Raw genomic sequence first — 17,706 nt, forward strand, 5'->3', positions numbered from 1 at the left:
GCAATTACCCTTAAACATATTTATCTTTTCATGCTCTAAGGGCTTTAGGGACTCCAGAAAGACTAAATTATGTATCAATGTTTTGTAATGAAAAAGAAAAAGCTACTCTCTGCATCCATGACTGCTTGGTAAATGTGTGAGCTGATGTTGGCAGCTGTTCAGATCCATCCACTGAAAACATGAAGTCAAACAAGGACTGTAAATCATGAAATGTACGACCTAAAAAAAACAAACTACCAGTCAGCAAGATCTATCACTTTTTTAAATGTAACATCCCCTTTAAAGAAAATAGTATTTTGGGCCAACAAAATGTAAAGAACAAATCTCACACACACCAAATGAGAACTAGGACTATTTGTTTTCAGCACTTGTTCTTTTCGGTTCCTCATGACAGAGCGCAGTGAACACAAACAACATATGAACTGGGTAGCAATCATTAAAAAAAGTCACATTAATTTAGGTTGAACATGACATTGTTGTCTTTATAATAAATATATAAATGGTTTAAAAGACGTACAAACCATCCATCTATTGGACTTTTAATTGTGGTTTACTGCATTAACAAAAAACTGTTGTCATTTTCATATTAAGCAGATTATTACAAGATTAAAATGCTCCTAATTCACTTATTCATCTGTAATAATTAAAGGCATTGCATGTCTTGAAGGAATGCATACTGCATGCTGCCTTTAAGGTCATTTTATGCTGAGAAATGATGATGTTGTAGCAGACTGGATCAAACCTCAAAAATAATGTTTAACACAATCTCATGCAGTATTGCAAAATGTCACTCTGTGGCTGTGTTGGGCATAACTCTCAGCCACTACCACCTCAAAATGTAGGTCAATAATTGTAAAGCTGAATGAGTTATAGCCATTTTAGTGTTTGCTCTGATTAGCAATAGTGGCCATCTTTTAACTGATTCACTATAAAATGTAATCAGTTGTAGAGGTACAACCATTGATTACTTTTTGACATCCAAATTCAAATTCTACAAAGTGTGCATGAGATATTTTGCTAACAGACAAAAGCTGACTCGAACATGCTCACATTCTAAGCAATAATCTTGCGCAATGATTAGAACATGGAGTATGTGTTTTGAATGAGTCTCAGCTACTTCTATACCAAATTTTAGCACAGAATCTGTGAAATTGACTGAGTTTTAGTCATTGTCGGGCTTTCTAAAATCAGTTTGCTGTGGAAGCCATCTTGGACTGGGCTGGCTCCAGAGGTTAATCACTTATAAAGACCAATGAAGTATAATTTCCTTAAAAAAAATCATTAAAATCTATCCAATGATTCATGAGATATTTTGCTAACAGACAGACATAAAGACTATATAAATAATGTCAAATATCTTATCAAAGGTCTTGCATAATCTGACAATGCTCTGCATATCAGTTGAAGGGCAGTCTCGACTACTAGCACACCAAATTTTCATTTAATAACTGTAAATTTGACAGAATTATATACATTTTTGTGTTTTTTAAGGTCAGTTGGCTGTGGCACTCGTGGTGAATCGGGCTGACTCCAACATTTAATCAGTTGCAGATATATAACCAGTGATTTCCTGTCTGAGAGTTTCGATAAAACTCGGTCATCAGTGATAATAATTTTCTGCTACTAATAATTACCTGCTTTGGGAGACATAAATAGGAACCCAAATGAGGTCAAAGTGCGCCCTCTAGCGGTGTCATTGTGTTTAAACCTCGCATAGCGCTGCTGACTAATCAAAGTGACGCGTTTGTTGTCACATAACGCCATCGGTCAGGACAGGAGAGGAGACAGCCTGTCTGTATTTGCATGTCTGACCTGTCCCAGCGAACCGGTTTCAGGGAACAGAGTCCAGGCCAAACAACCGGCGATGGCCTCGGTGAAAAACGACAACCGGCTGACTGGCTCTCAAAGCTTCATGTGCGTCGGCTTCTCCGGCTTCTTCAGCAAAACCGTCACGTCCCCCCTGGAGGTGGTGAAAATCAAAAGCCAGGTGGGGACTTTTCACTGCAAGAGCGGTTTCTGGCAAAGTTTCTTAGTCATCTACCGGAATGAGGGACTTCGAGGATTTTGGAAAGGAAACATGGCTTCGTGTCTGCGTTTGTTTCCGTACAACGCAGTTCACCTCACAACGTACAAAAAGTAAGTCAGACCTGGTTATCAGGTCGACTTGTCTCACATTTATAGCCGCTTGTTTGATAAACAGCTTGATAAAGTTGAATTTACATGTTTGTGTAACAGTGGGTGAAACAAGCAAACTTGTGCTAAAATAAAGGGATGCTTGCATTACCTGCTCCTCGTTGACCTGTTAAGTAGAAACAATTGAATCATTTGGACGGTTTGTTTACTTTTTAACAGTTAAACATTGTACTTCCGGTTTTATCGTGGCTTTCTTTTTCTCGACCAATCAGAAGGCTGGGTTTCATCAGTCGATTTTTAAAACCACATGGGTAATGTTGCCCTGAGATTTGTCTCACAGGTCGGCAAAGCAACCGAAGGCGGTGCGTGAAATGAAAAGCTTAAAGTAAAATTTGTCTTAAAAAATAATTTTTTAACAACTTTTTCAGTTTCTTCAGAAGTAGAGCAGTTGCTAACCAGAAGGAAAAATACATATTTTGATAAACGGTGCTGCTAATAAAAACCTGTACAGTATTCAATTGATGAATTGTCAGCAAATTCTAGCTATCTATTTTTTTAAATGTATTCATTCATGTAAAGTAAACAAATGAAACAAAACAAATTCATCAAAAAGAAAAAAAACATTGAATGAAAAGAGTGCAGAAAGAAGAAGAAAATTCTTATTATCTATCTATCTATCATCTATCTATCTATCTATCTATCTATCTATCTATCTATCTATATATTTATATATATATATTTACATTTTAAGTGGTCAGTGTTATTTTTTCACTTTAGTTATTTTCGTCATGTTTTGCTTTTTATCATATGTTAAATATATTTTGGGTTTAAACAAATTAGGCTTTGTGAAACATACATTTCTGGAGCTAATTATGAATCATTAGAATGTTTTTAAGCAACTACTGTGTAGATAAATCACAAATAAGGGTTAAATCATGTCATGTGGACAAGTTTCTTTTTGGGAGAAACGTTTCATCTTCATCATCATCATGAAGGACTTCATCAGTCTGAGGCCTGCCAACCCAGATCTGTCATAAATAGCACGTCCTTGATGTGTTTCAAACCAGCCCTCTGTGGAATCCAAAGAAACTAGCTTTACACGTGCAAAAAGGGGACCATCCTTCCAAAACACTCAATCATCACAGAGGGGCTGGCTTGAAACTTATCAAGGAGGCGCTGCTATAAGACAGCTCTGGGTTGGCAGGCCTCAGACTGATGAAGTCTTTCGGATGAAAGACGAAACGTTTCAAAATGAAACTTATCCAGATGACATGACTTAAATCTTTTTTTGTCATTTAACCCTAATGCACACGTAATAACTTGTTCAACAGTCCTTGTTTTGAACAGAACTCATTTTGAAGGGGAATTCGCCTGTGAGACTGAACTGAGGGCACACTGACTAATGTCATAAAGTCCAAAACAAACCAGATCAGACAGCATGACTTCAAAATATACAGGGAGGCAAAGCGCAGTGAACACACCAGCAATCAGCACAGAACAATACAACCAGTGTCTGAGAGGGTCACGCTTTAAACACGTGAATGTGTGTGTGTTTAAAATTATGTGTGTGTGTGTTGGGTGCATCTATTTATACACCCGCTCCATTCTTACTGGGTAAAGTAATTCCCTGTAATGTACAAGGTGTTCCAGGAAACTTGTTTTCACACGTGTTCTGCAGAAGGCTTCATGTTGATGTCCTGGGTTGGGGGGTGGTGGAAGGTTTCATTACTGTGGAATAAGGTCCAGCCCTGGTCAAGGACACTGTTTGCAGAACCCGCACTGTGTGTCAAGGTGAGCCTGACTATATCTAGTGGTACTTAAACCACATCTCAGGCTCCTTCTCCACCAGAGAGGTGACATTCCATGTCCCAAGAACCAGCTAGGGTCAGAACGCCAAGGTCCGGTACTGTGGCTGCTGCCCTTGGCACTCTGCGCCTGACCCGTGTGGCCCCTTGTGCAGGTAGAGGGCCCATAGGACGGCAAACCATCATCAGAGCCTTGTCTTTGCAATATTGAACAATATTACCATAATTGTCTGCTTTTCTAATTTTGTGCAGCCCTAATGTCTTGAGCTGAAATCAAAATAAAATGTAAAAACAATTTGAAGTGGAGCATTTATCAAACAGTTATCATAAAGTGATGATATCAAGGTTGCTAGTGTAATTTTTTTTAATTTATCCCCATGTTGTTGTTTTTAGCGATGCTTGTTTACTTCATCTAAGGATAGTTGAGGCCACAAGCAGTATAATATAGTATATTATGATACATTCAAATAAAGATGACACTATCATATTAATCCTTGTCGCATCATAAAGTATTGAAGCTTCAGAAATATCAACAAAACGTAGAAAATGATTCACTTCAAGCAGCTTAAGTTAACAAATTTATAGCTTCTTTTCCTTCTCTAACTATGTGATTGATAAATAAATAAAGCAAAATGACAGTTATTACTTATCTAATGTAGTATCTAACATTTCAGAACCAAAACAAACATGTGCATAAAATAGTTATAAACTCAAACTGAATATTTACAAGAAAAGCTTTTAACGATGACGTCTCGTTAATTGAGATATTATTAACCACATGCTGCTTTCTTGTGTGTGCAGGATAGTCCACCTCCATATGGATGAGTTTGGTTTCATCTGTCAGTGGAGGGCCATATTTGCGGGGGGTCTTGCTGGCGTTGCTGCAGCTCTGGTCACGTACCCTCTGGAGGTAGCAGAGACGAGACTTATTATTCAGAACTGCAGAGAGCGCACGTACATCAGCATAGCTCATACCATCTCAAAGATCTACAGGAACGAAGGGCTGCGCGCTCTCTACAGAGGGTTTCCCCTCACTGTCTTGGGTGTGTATGCACATTCTTATTAATTAATTAATTTTAATAAGGCGTGCTCCGGTATCTGGTGAAACATCTCTATATTTTACTTCCTGTGTTTAGCAGGCAAGTAGTTTATTTTTTTTTGTTTTGTGGGCCAAATAATTATATCTTCACCTCCTTGCTCTACACGTCATCACTGATAAGTTTTAATACAACTAACAGTGTAATTTATTTGTCCACAGGTGCGTTTCCTTTTTCTGTCGGATGTTATATAGTCTACGTGAACTTGGACAAGCTCTGGCAGGAAGCACCTTCCCGCTTCACCTCCCTGCAGAACTTCATTAACGGCTGTGTTGCAGCAGGAGTGGCTCAAACGCTCTCGTACCCTTTTGAAACTGTGAAACGAAAAATGCAGGTAGGTTATCTGAACTTTCGTCTGCATTGTGCGTTATGGAAACTGTTTTAACGACGCAGTGGTGCAGTGGTTCGAGCAATAAGGTCACAGGTTCAACGCTCGACTTGGGCCTTTGTGCATTGAGTTTGCGTGTGTTTTTTCAATTTATTTTAGTTACTCCAGTTTCCTCCCTCAGTACAAAAACATGCATGTTAGGTTATTAGCAGGCAACTCCAAATAGTCTGTACATGAGTGAGCATGAATGATTGTTTGTTCCTTTGTCTCTTTGTGACCCTGTGATGGACTCACAACCTGTCCAGGGTGTCCCCCGCCCCTCCCCAATGACTTCTGAAGATAGGCACCAACTCCCTGAGAGTAAAGATGGGTGAATAAAGCAGGCAAAATAAAAAGTGCAAATTAAAAGGTTGAGCAAATAGATATTACAAGAACAAAATTTTAATTATTAAGGAGACAAAAAAGAAAAAATATTAATAATAATTTCCAAATTTATTTGACCTGATGGCATTGCTTGTTTTTTCTTCTCTGATTATTCTTCATTTAGAGTTTATAACTAGTTATGGAGTGATAGGAAAGAAGTATATTTTTCTTATTACCAAATATTTAAAAAATGTTTTTTTTTAATTAGTAATATTACTCTCTTCCTTTTTAAAAAATAAATAAATAAAATCAAACTAGTACTGTAGTCCACACCAATTTAGAATTACAGCCCAAGTAAACCAGAAATATCAGAAATTAAGTTGGAAAACAAACATATATTAATTAATACACAAATTTCAAGTAAAAAAAAACTGTTTTCCTTCAGACATTAACAATTTGTGAAATATAGAAGCTAGTTATGATTTAAATTGTTATATTCAGTTCAGTTGTTTGTGGTTTTCTGGTTGTAGTACCACCAAATTTCCATTAGAGGGCAGTAAATGAGTAAGTAAATCTGTAACTAAGACCAGCTCTACTTAGCCCTTCATTGAAAACTGAAAAGAACTTAGTAAAAAAAAAAAAACTGTGTATTTTTCATGTTCTTCTTAAGGCGAGTTTTATCGTTTTCTGTAAGTTACAGAGAAAACAATGGCTGCGCAAAGGACAGAACACTACATCCGGGTTTCTTCTGCCTATTATTAGACACTACAAGGTTTAACAGCAGCTGGGAATGTGAATGTGTCCCACGTCTGCCCAAGTTATAGATGCGTTCTCTAAAAAACAGCCAATAAGTATCAAACTGTAGGAGCACCGAGAGCTGTGTGTTTCCAGTAACGTTTTGAAGATTTGAGATTCAGATGTTAAACTTTAATACAGAATATAGTAAAACATAAAAAAAAATCTGAGGTTGTTCCCAGAAGCTTTGGGTAATGGTTTAACGTAAATACTGTGCAGTTTAACTTCGTTACCCAAGCTTGATGTTTCCACTACAAATTCCAAAAGACCTGCATGTGACCTCAGCGATCCCACATGATGGCCGGCCCGGTTTAAGACACAGCCAACGTGAAGCCAAAGACACTCAAGGTGCTAGCCCTGCAGAAGGTTAAATATCTGAGTGTCCGTCGGAGTCAGAACTGAGGGAGCCTTCTTGGAGGGGAAATGACGTCAACAACAATAATAATAATCTTTTTTTAAACAACCTGTTACATGACATTCAGTCTGGGCTGAGGTTAAAGAAAAGATGGTGTCGTTTTGCACTGACTGATCTGAGAGCCTCATTTACACGTCTGCAATTATAACAATAAGACGTCTAAAGAATTTTAATGAGCTCAGCCTTAAATATTATGCGATGAATGATTACAGTGAGTCATCTCAAAACACCGAGGAGTTTGTTTAGGAGCAAACACTCCAAAACACACGCACGGAAGTGTTCAACTTTTCCACGGAAGCCCTGAAGTTTCTCTGTGCCGTTCCGGAGACGGTTTGTTTGGAAGAGGACACGTTTGTTTCTTGTTTGTACCTTTTTTAGTTTATTTCTCGTGTAGAAGTCGTCCTACGTAGTTGAATCAAACCAACTGCAAAAGTTAATCATTTGTAGATGTACTTCTAGTGATTACTTTCTGAAAGTTTCTTTAAAACTGTCCTAAGGTTCACAAGATATGTTGCTCGTAGACACACACACACACACAGATTTTAACCCTTTCACATCCACTTAACCTTAAAATAATCTAACATGTTTTGTCCTCTTAACCTTCCCAGGTTTTAGCGTCTTGACACATTCGGCTTAATCCCTTTTTTCCACTTCCGTTTCTTCCTCAGGCGCAAAGTGCTCGTCTTCCTCATTTTGGTGGAGTGGACGTGCATTTTAGCGGCATGATCGACTGTTTCATACAGGTCATTAAAAACAAGGGCATCCTGTCACTGTGGAGTGGACTCACGGCTAACACAATAAAGGTGTGCTCACTCACAGATATTATCATTTACTGTCGTTGTAGACATTATACGAGTTCAAATGGCCAGAAAATTAGCCTGCTTGATCTGGTATTGCAAGCAAGTAAGAGCTGAAATATCTGTACATGCTCAGGAACATGAGTGACTGTGACAGTGTAAGGATTGTAACCTACAGCGAGGGAGGGAGTGGGGGCAGGGCGTGGAAAGTCATGTCAAGTGTGGGCACTGCAGGAATACCATGAACAAGGTGGAACAGCATGCTCCATTCTCCAGTGTCAGCTGTAAATATCTTCAGAGCTGGACAGAGTTTAACACGTGACAGTCTGAGTTAAAATGATCAAATATGTGAGTTCTGAAGGTCTTACACATGTAGCTAAAATCAAACATGAGGAATTGTATTTTCTGGGAAAATGTCAAGTGAATGCTAAAGCTAAAAGACGCATAATGGTAGTTAAAGGAGGCTAAAATGAGCAGAATACAAGCTAAACACCAAAACTAGCAGAACAGCAGCTAAAAAGTAAAATGAGTAAAACAGCTGTGATTAAGAAAACATAGCTACATGTAATAAGCCAGACACTAAAGCTAAAATTAGCAAAACATTAAAGTGAGCAAAACTACATCTAAAACTAATGAAGCAAAATGATACGCACAAGCTAAAAGTAGCTAAACTGTAGCTAAAAGTAACATAATAATGGCTAAAATCTAAAAGTAGAAAAACCTTTGCTAAAAGATAACAGTAAACCTTAAAAATAAAAACAGAATAATAACAATTAGCAAAACTTGAAGTATTAAAACAATAGCTAAAATTAGCAAAGCTGTATCTGAACGCTAAAAGAAGTAGAACGGTAGCTTAAAGTAGTAAAACAGTAACTAAAAACTTGTTGCAGCGTGGCAGCTAAAAGCAAGATACAACAGAATGGGTTCATAAAAGCTGAAAGTGGCAGAGAGCTACCTAAAAGCTAAATGTACCAAAATAGTAGCTAAAGCTTGATGTAATGGTACGGTAGTTAAAAGTAGCGTACAAAGACAAAAAGTGAGCAAGTATGCTGAAACAGATTCCAAGGAACTATATATATATATATATATATATATATATATATATAAAAGGGTTATATAAAAAAAATCAAGATTAACATTCAAAAATTCAGTTACAGCACATTGATTAAGCTGAACAATTTTATTAATGACTGATTAAATAGCTTAAAGTATACAGAAGTAATTTGCTTGCAAAAAAACAATAAAATACTATTGTGACAGCTGAATCACACAATAATTAAGATCAGGAGGTAAAGTATTTTTCACACTAAAACGTGCTCATCTCTTCCAATCTTGCTCCTTTCGCAGATCGTTCCCTACTTCGGCCTCCTCTTCACCTGCTTTGAGCTGTGTAAGCAGGTTTGCCTTTACAGAAACGGCTACATCGTCTCGCCTCTGAGCTACAAGCTGATGCCGGGGGTCGACCAGAGCCTCGGGCCGTCCGAGCTGGAGGAGGTCAGGCGCTACTTGAGAAACAGGAACTTTGGGTCAGAAGAGTCATCTCTGGGAAATCGCTGGTGAAACCTCGTGAGGAAGGCTAGTTTGAAAAGAAGGAGCAGACTAAAGACCAGCAAAAGACTTAAGAATTTATTGAAGAAAATAATTTAAATTGTGGACTTTCTACCTCTTCAGGATTGCTATTTTTATCTGGAAGTATTATATGTTCAAGAAATGCTAACAGTTTTTGACAACTTTTATGTAATGGTGCCTTGAGTGTTAAATATTAATGTTATTACTGCAATATCTTCACACAGTGCCATCACCTATACATAGGCTGCAAAATAATCGTTTACACCGAGCGTTAAAACTGTGATGTTATCGAAGTGTAAAACGACTTTACTGTTCTGATGCGGCGTCAGATGGAGCTGGTGATGGACAGTCGTGTCAGTCTGCTGACGACTGAAGGAAAAAGACTTATTTATTTTTAACAACACGTTTTGCTGAAAATATTGCCTGCAAGTTTCTTTGTTTAAACTTGAAATACACGAATACCAGCCACTTATTTCTAATGCAAGTTTAAAGAAAATAAAAAAGATGTTTTATCTGTTTAAGGCAATTTTTTTTTACTAAAGTTAAGTAAAATTTGAATGCATTAGAGGCCTTCCATTTTGGATAAGAACTAACAAACTATTTGTTTACTAGTAACCAGAAATTTGATCTATGTAGCAGACATGATTACACGTGAAAAACTCTTTTAACAGATGCCCTTCTTCAACCTTCAAGCATTATTCTAATACTTTTGTACTTGTACTCTTACAATACTGAGAACCTTTAAACCACACTCATTTCTTTACACCTGGACTCTTACGAGCCAGACTTTCTTGTTGTCTTGTAAAGTGGTCTTGATCTAGTTCTTCAGGACCTTCAAAGCTTTTCGTAGTTTTTTTTTTTGCTGTGGATTCCACTCGTTCTCTGTTCAAACCTGACGGGACACCATGTTGTGCAATGTGTGCTTAAAAATGACAGATGCAAGACAAAATAATGATTTAAACTTTTTGCAGCAGAGTATTGGTATCAAAAAGTCATGTTTCTAAGAATCAGGACCTAGAGATGCATAATCCTTTAGTAAATAATCAAACTTTTAACTAATAGCTCTTGTTAATGCCGAAAAAGTAATTTGTGTTATCTATGCGATCTTGTGTTTTTTTTTATTAACTCTTTCTGACAGGCTGCTGGTAACAAAGTGCCTAATGTAATGGTTATTTTTCTAAATTGTCTGTTATGTGTCGACACACTGATTTTCTCCCATTACGGAGCGAAGAGGGGAATTGAAAATACCTTCTCGCCCTTAAACATAAAAAAGGTCACTATCAAAAATTATGTTAAAATCCAAGATGGCTGCCACCATATATGTATATATAACTTGTGAGCTGGATAACTTGGAAAAATAAGTGCGGTAGCGAGTTTCTTTTGGTGCGTGGCTGCATCTAAACGTAACAAATGTCACTATTAAACATTGGGTTGCCATTTCGAAATCTTAGATGGCCACCATGTAATCTGACCCCAGTCATTTGAGGAAACTACGCTTTGTAGTTTTTATATTTTGTAAGAGTATAATTTCCTTAAATGATCGGGCAAAGATTAATCTATGGTGGCCAAGACCACCACTGGCCACCCCCTGGCTCCGTCACGGTGCCTGGTTGAGCATAAAATTGCTCCCTTCACTTGCAAGGACACCTCAGACAAACAAACAAAAAAATAAATATCTTTCCTACCCACTTTAATATCTTGCACCAGAAACACTTGGATTAGCATTCTCCGTTCAATTCCAGTCCAGAAAAACACTTGACTTCAGGAGTCTGAATAATTCAAAGGTCAGGGTTAAATCATGCCAACATTATTCTGAACATTCTCGGCCACTGGACTAGTTTAAAACCAGTGGTGTAGTCTACATTTTTGTAATGGTTATACTGCTTAACATGGTTAATATTCAAAGAAAAACTGAAAGATCTTCAAAAAGTCTGAAGAAATATTGATCAGTCACTTTTAATTAATCAGTCTATCAGCAGGTGTTTGATAAACATTGTTTAATCTATGAAAGAGAAAAATAAAGACAAAAGTAATGAGTACGGTGTTGTTAATCTGCATTTTGACTATACAGTATTGGCTAAATAAACCCTGTCTGTCTGTAACCAATTTAAGGAGACACTGAAGGAAGTTTTCCAGTCAGCTGACTGGTGTGTCCTCAGTCAAAGGACGTGGACACATGGGATGACCTTTACCGTGTCTGCTAGGCCTCAAGCTTCTCAAACCGACCTTGAACTTTAAACAAAACATCACCATAACCGTTTCCTCTAAGTTCCGCCACAGTTTTAGTCAGTGAAACTATCCACAGCCGGTTCGGTAACAGATTATCTCCTCCTCCTGCGTGACAAAAAAAGAACCGTTTGTCCTTAAAGTTTGCGAGTGACCATAGGCTCTAACAAGTCGGACACTAATGACGTCACGTAGCCCCGCCCACTACCCGCTCAACGGACCAATGAGAATCGAGAGTTGAAGTTCTCGCTTCTCTCTCGCGCTCAGCCTCCTTAAAACCCGCACAGCTCTACGTTGGGTTCGGCCATTTCATCTGAGCAAACGAGGATCGGAGAAGGCGGCTGACAACACCTAGAAGATGAGTGAGCAGGCTATCTCCTTCGCCAAGGACTTCCTGGCTGGTGGCATCGCCGCTGCCATCTCTAAAACGGCCGTAGCCCCCATCGAGAGGGTCAAGCTTCTCCTCCAGGTGGGTGCGTTCATCTCTCCTCGTCACGCGACTAGGATTCATTCAAACTGCTGCTGCTTGTTTGTGCGGCTGTTGGGATCATTTGGGATGGGTGAGAACAAAATGAATGACTCAAAACTGCAGGAGGAGAAGAAACCGGGCTATAAATAGTAAATCTCAGCCGCTCAGATTGGTGCAGACCTGGGACCAGGAGTAACAGACCTGTTATGTAATAATGGAGCAGCTGCAGTCCCTCAGGATGAAGATGCGTGTCAGAACACGCACCCTGTGATTATCTACTTTCCTCACAGTGTTTAAAAGTGCTATTCTTCTGTGACATGTCATTAGTTTGGGGTGACAGCAAATAGACAAGGTCACAGCATGGGTTGCGCCATCGTTTCCCACCGCTGCTGCTGCTGCTGCTGCATAGGCCTGGATGCAGCAGCAAGAGGAGGAGGAGGAGGTGGAGGAGGAGGAGGAGGAGGTGGAGTGTGAATTGTTGAATGGACGTGTAACTCCGTCACTCGGGCACATGCAGGCAAATGTCTGTCTGCCAAACACGTTTTGAGGAAAACTGAATGATGCAAATACATTATAAAATATATTGATTAAACCTAAATAAAAAAATTTAAAGCTTTTCTAAAATAGAGTGCTGATTGACTTTTCAGAAATTTGCATTTAAAACAAAAGTGAACACAACCAGAACCAAAGCTAAAACTAAATACTTTAAACTAAAGTTAGCAGAACAGACGCTAAAAGCTCAAACTAGCCGAACAATATCTAAAAGCTAAAACCTGCAACGTAACGGGTACAGTAAGTGCTAAAACGAAAGAACGGTATGCTTAAATTGGCCAACGATACATAGACATCAAAAGTAACAAGTGTTAAAACAGTATTTAGCTAAAAGTTACAACTAGCAAGATGGTATCTGAAATGGAAGACTAACAAAGCTGTAGCTAAAAGCTAAAACTAGCAGAACAGTATGAATAAAAGCTGTAACCTGAAGAATAAAAGCTGATAGCTAAAATTGGCAAAACCAAGAAGCCAACATTTGTACAGCACTATATAGCTAAAAGTTAAATCTAGCTAGACAATATCTAAAAGCTAAGATCAACAAAACAAAACCAGCAGAACAGTAGCTAAAAGCTAGAATTATAACAGCTAAAAATAAAACTGGCAAACCAGTAGCTTAAAGCTAAGACTAAAAGAACAGTTGCTAAAAGCTACATTTAGCAGAACAGCTACTAAAAGCTAAAATAAGTGAAACAGTAGAAGCTAAAACTAGTTAAACAATAAACAGCTAAAATTTATAATTGGAAAACCAGTAGCTAAAACCAGCAGAACAGTAGCTTAAGTCTAAAATTAGTAAAATACTCGATAAAAGCCAGGATTAGTATAAACTGTTTATAGCTAACAGTTAAAACTGGGGAAACGGTAGCTAATGGACCAATAATTGTAGCTAAAACCAGCAGAACAGTTGGTCACATTTTAAAATTAGACTTCTAAGAGCACAAAGTTTTTTAAGGATTTGCAGAGATCTTAATGCATTTCTATGAGGAACAATATGTAAATTCAAAACATTACAAACACTAAAACCAATGACCAAAACATCCTAAACGAGCTGAACATTTTGATACCTGAATTGCTGAAATAACCGAAAGTAGTATTCAAAAGTAGCTTGGAGTCCAAAAGACGAGAGCTGACTCAGCAGCACACAATAATGCTGTGTCACTGCTTTTCTTACAGGTGCAACATGCCAGCAAACAGATCACAGCTGACAAGCAGTACAAGGGCATCATCGACTGCGTCGTCCGTATCCCCAAAGAGCAGGGCTTCCTTTCTTTCTGGAGAGGGAATCTGGCCAATGTCATCAGATACTTCCCCACTCAGGCACTCAACTTCGCTTTCAAGGACAAGTACAAGAAGATTTTCCTGGATGGTGTAGACAAGCACACGCAGTTCTGGAGATACTTTGCTGGCAACCTGGCGTCTGGCGGTGCTGCGGGAGCCACGTCGCTCTGTTTTGTCTACCCTCTCGACTTTGCCAGAACTCGCCTCGCTGCAGACGTGGGCAAAGCAGGAATGGAGCGTGAGTTCAACGGCCTGGGAGACTGTTTGGTGAAGATCTTCAGGTCTGATGGTCTCAAGGGTCTGTACCAGGGCTTCAATGTTTCAGTGCAAGGCATTATCATCTACAGGGCTGCTTACTTTGGCATCTATGACACAGCAAAGGGTGAGTTGTCACCATTAGACGCCCCTCTTCTCTGTGAACTTGTTGACTTTCAGGCAGATTAATCTTCCTGGTTAATGTTTCTTACAGGTATGCTTCCAGACCCCAAGAATACACACATTGTTGTGAGCTGGATGATCGCTCAGACCGTAACTGCCGTCGCTGGTCTTACGTCCTACCCATTCGACACTGTCCGTCGTCGTATGATGATGCAGTCTGGACGCAAAGGAGGTACCAAGTGCAACATATGACAGTCTAACATTTCATAGTTGTAGCTACAATTAACATCTTAATGATTCCTGTTTTTCTCCTCACAGCTGACATCATGTACTCTGGCACCCTGGACTGCTGGAGGAAGATTGCACGTGACGAAGGAAGCAAGGCCTTTTTCAAAGGAGCGTGGTCCAACGTGCTCAGAGGCATGGGCGGCGCCTTCGTGCTCGTATTGTACGATGAGCTGAAGAAAGTCATCTAAGATCTGTCTGTTCACTGTCCATGTTGTGAAGTTTAACTGTAACATATCTTGTACATTTGGATGGACTTAAATACAGAGTTATGTTTATAGGGACCAACTAGTATTTTCTACTAGTTGTTATGGAGAGAATGTTCTGCACTTGTCTCTTGGCCTGTCTTTGTTTGTTTGTTTGTTTTACCCCTCACAAGAATTTCATTCCCTAACCTCAAGAACTTTGCCAGACTAAGGGAAATAAAGGCAACCTACTGAGTGAACCTCTCACCTGGTTTTGAAATGTAATGCCATGTCTTAAGGGTACTGGTAAGCCCTCGGCTGCCTTGCTTCGGTTAAGCCGTCTGGCAACCTCTTGCGAGAGTCGTAAGCTTAGAGCTGCCGGTTGTAGTTGGGGACGAGCCAAAATCAGCTGAGAAAGTTGACCTGCTGACAAAACTACAGCCGTGATACACAAGTAGTCTGGAGCTACATCTGAACAAATGACTTTCCCCAGAGGAACAGCTAGGATTACCTGTCGAGAGGTGGATTATTTCAACCTTCTAAATATACTTTGATCTCCCGCCGAGCCGTTTCCGACTCCCAACGGTGCGACTGACTTTGTCCTTGAGCTGTCGACCATTTACCAATATGGCACACAAGATATTTACTGTTGGAGAGCTTCTTGATTGGTCACTTTTTAGAGGGAAACGAGTTAAAATTAGTTCAAAAGAAGGATCACATGGTTGTAGCTGGTATTCTGTTTTATAGAGGGCTCGTACACTGAATTCCTCCTGACACTTGATCCTGTTTGGCGTAAAGTCAAGACAAGTAAAGACTGAGCTGGTTGTGGCACGTGCAGGACAGGACATGGTGTACTCCTTGATCCCTAACCAGGGCGTGAAACACCCACTCCGTAATGGCTGACTGTAGGATTTGACCTTGTGATGTTCGTATAAATATGGGACCGTTGCAGAAAACCCGGTTGTAATTGTTTCAACAGCATTAGTGACAAAATGACTTTCCAAAGAAAGAAAATATACTACAGATAATACTACAGATCTCTCTCTCCTTTATATCCTCATTATTATTATGTCATCATTAAAGCAAAGCAGCAATGTTTTTTGACGAGTGTGTTTGTTAGCAAATTATGTCATGAACCTTTGGACGGCTTTCATTAAACTTCCACAAATTATTCAGTGGATGTACGTTTACAACTGATCAACTTTTGGAGTCAACATAAATCAAAAAGGCCAACTCACTTTAGGCAATGCAAAAATGGCTCTAACTCAGCGCTCTACATTTAAAGGAGAAAACCTCAAAGTTGTTAGAATTTAGAAAATCTCTCCAGACGGGACTCCACATTAACAACAGCTAACATTAATGCTAAGTTTTTAATCCTAATTCTAGTGAATCATGAGGGTTGTTAAATCATTTTGTGGCCCTCAAACTAAATTAAAATATCAGTCACAGAATATTTATTTATTCCATTTTTGGACTCTGTAACCAGTTCATTAACTAGTTTTAATAATACTAACAAATTAAAAGAATCATACCAGGACATATTGATGTGTTTTGAACATGTAACTCATGATTCCTCATTTTAGCAACACATTCAAGTCACACGATGTTCTCAAGTGGTCTCTTGTCTAATCTGCCTATCAGGGATCATTAAAGTCTTGAACATGACCCCTGACCTGGTGGTATCGGTTAATTGGTCGATCCCTGGAAACCACAGCAGGTAGTGACTTTAACTGGTCTGTCGTCCTTTACAACTTCAACAGGAATCTCTGCTTTTTATTTTTTTTACACCTTCTGCACTGATGTCAAGGTCAACAAGTCCAGTCTGCCGCCCACGTTCTCACCATCACATCATTTTACATTCTCCACCAATCGGCTGCAAAGATCTTAAAAGTCTGCTTGAATTTATTTGTTTATTTTTTACTTATAAGACATTTTATTTCACATAAACAAGAAGAAGAATGACACTTAACAGCTAAACGGGTGAAATTATATAGAAGACTGTATGTTAGCACTAGACATATTTCAATGAAACTCTCAGACAATATTCACCGGCTGGCTGTACATCTACAAATGAATACGGTAAATTTTAAGTCCCAGTCTCAATAAATAAAGTTTGAATGAAAAAAGTCACATGGCTGCCGCAACTAATCGGCTTTTGCCAACACAGTAATGGCTATACCTCAGTGATGTTTTGTCATACTGAGCTAAAATGTTGTATTGAAGAAGCTGAGAAGCATTCACAACACTTTTAATGTCAAATGTTCTGCAAGACACAGCAATATCAATTCAGTTTATTTATTTAGCGCCATGTCACAACAGAAGACGTCTCAGGGCACCGTACAGAAACATTCATATACATAAAAAGCCTATTAGTAAAAGTTATCTACCTAAAGAAGACAGCAGATTGTGTTGAATCTTCACTTCGTCACAGTCTCCCATCCTGAGCAAGCACACTGGCAACAGTGGAAAACTACCTTTAAATAGGAAGAAACCTCTTGAAGATCCCATTAATGTTTATAAATGGGTAATTTTAATTGATGCATCTCTCTTTTAAGCCACATGTTGAAAACTTGATAAAGAAACTGAAATTTAAATTGGGTTTATTTTTTAGAAATATATCTTGTTTAACTATGAATACCAGGAAACACCTTGTAAGTTTCCTACCAGCTACTGACTACGGTGACATTATTTACACGAATGCCCCTGCCAGGCCAGCATCTTGCAGATGATGGATGCTGTCTACCATGGTGCTCTAAGATTCAAAAGTAGCTGTAACTACCGTACCCATCGCTGCACCATGCACTCATTGCTCAGTTGCTCATCATTATCTACACATAGGCTCTCACACTGGTACATCTTCATCTATGAATCAGTCCTTGGTCTGCGGCCTTCTTATATTTCATTCCACGTCACATCATCAGTGCAGTTACAACATGCTCTCTCAGGCCTTCATTACCTGCAGCGTTCCCTCAGAGCGAACTGAACTCGGCAAAAAGGCCTTTTCTTACTCGGCTCCTGTAACCTGGAACAC

The 17,706-nt window shown here is 38.9% G+C and overlaps 1 protein-coding gene across 1 annotated transcript; it reads left to right on the forward strand.

The window, feature by feature from the left end:
* The first annotated feature begins 1,864 nt into the window (after nt 1–1,864).
* slc25a43 (solute carrier family 25 member 43) lies at nt 1,865–15,769 on the forward strand. The gene is made up of 10 exons (XM_037675521.1): nt 1,865–2,136; nt 4,740–4,981; nt 5,197–5,369; nt 7,605–7,739; nt 9,081–9,289; nt 10,441–10,447; nt 11,884–11,997; nt 13,723–14,209; nt 14,297–14,437; nt 14,524–15,769. The coding sequence occupies exons 1-10, from the start codon at nt 1,865–1,867 to the stop codon at nt 14,679–14,681; spliced, it is 1,938 nt and encodes a 645-aa protein (XP_037531449.1). The 3' UTR covers nt 14,682–15,769.
* The last annotated feature ends 1,937 nt before the right edge of the window (nt 15,770–17,706 follow it).

This window comes from Nematolebias whitei, chromosome 4 (genome assembly GCF_014905685.2).
Source record: "Nematolebias whitei isolate Nwh7 chromosome 4, NemWhi1, whole genome shotgun sequence".
In the NCBI taxonomy this organism is placed as follows: domain Eukaryota; kingdom Metazoa; phylum Chordata; class Actinopteri; order Cyprinodontiformes; family Rivulidae; genus Nematolebias; species Nematolebias whitei.

Bases quoted from the DNA above. Each gene is read 5' to 3' on its own strand.
- slc25a43 (XM_037675521.1), top strand. From the start codon at position 1,865: ATGGCCTCGGTGAAAAACGACAACCGGCTGACTGGCTCTCAAAGCTTC. The intron at 2,137-4,739 runs GTAAGTCAGACC...TTGTGTGTGCAG, and splicing joins CACCTCACAACGTACAAAAA to GATAGTCCACCTCCATATGG. The intron at 14,210-14,296 runs GTGAGTTGTCAC...TGTTTCTTACAG, and splicing joins CATCTATGACACAGCAAAGG to GTATGCTTCCAGACCCCAAG.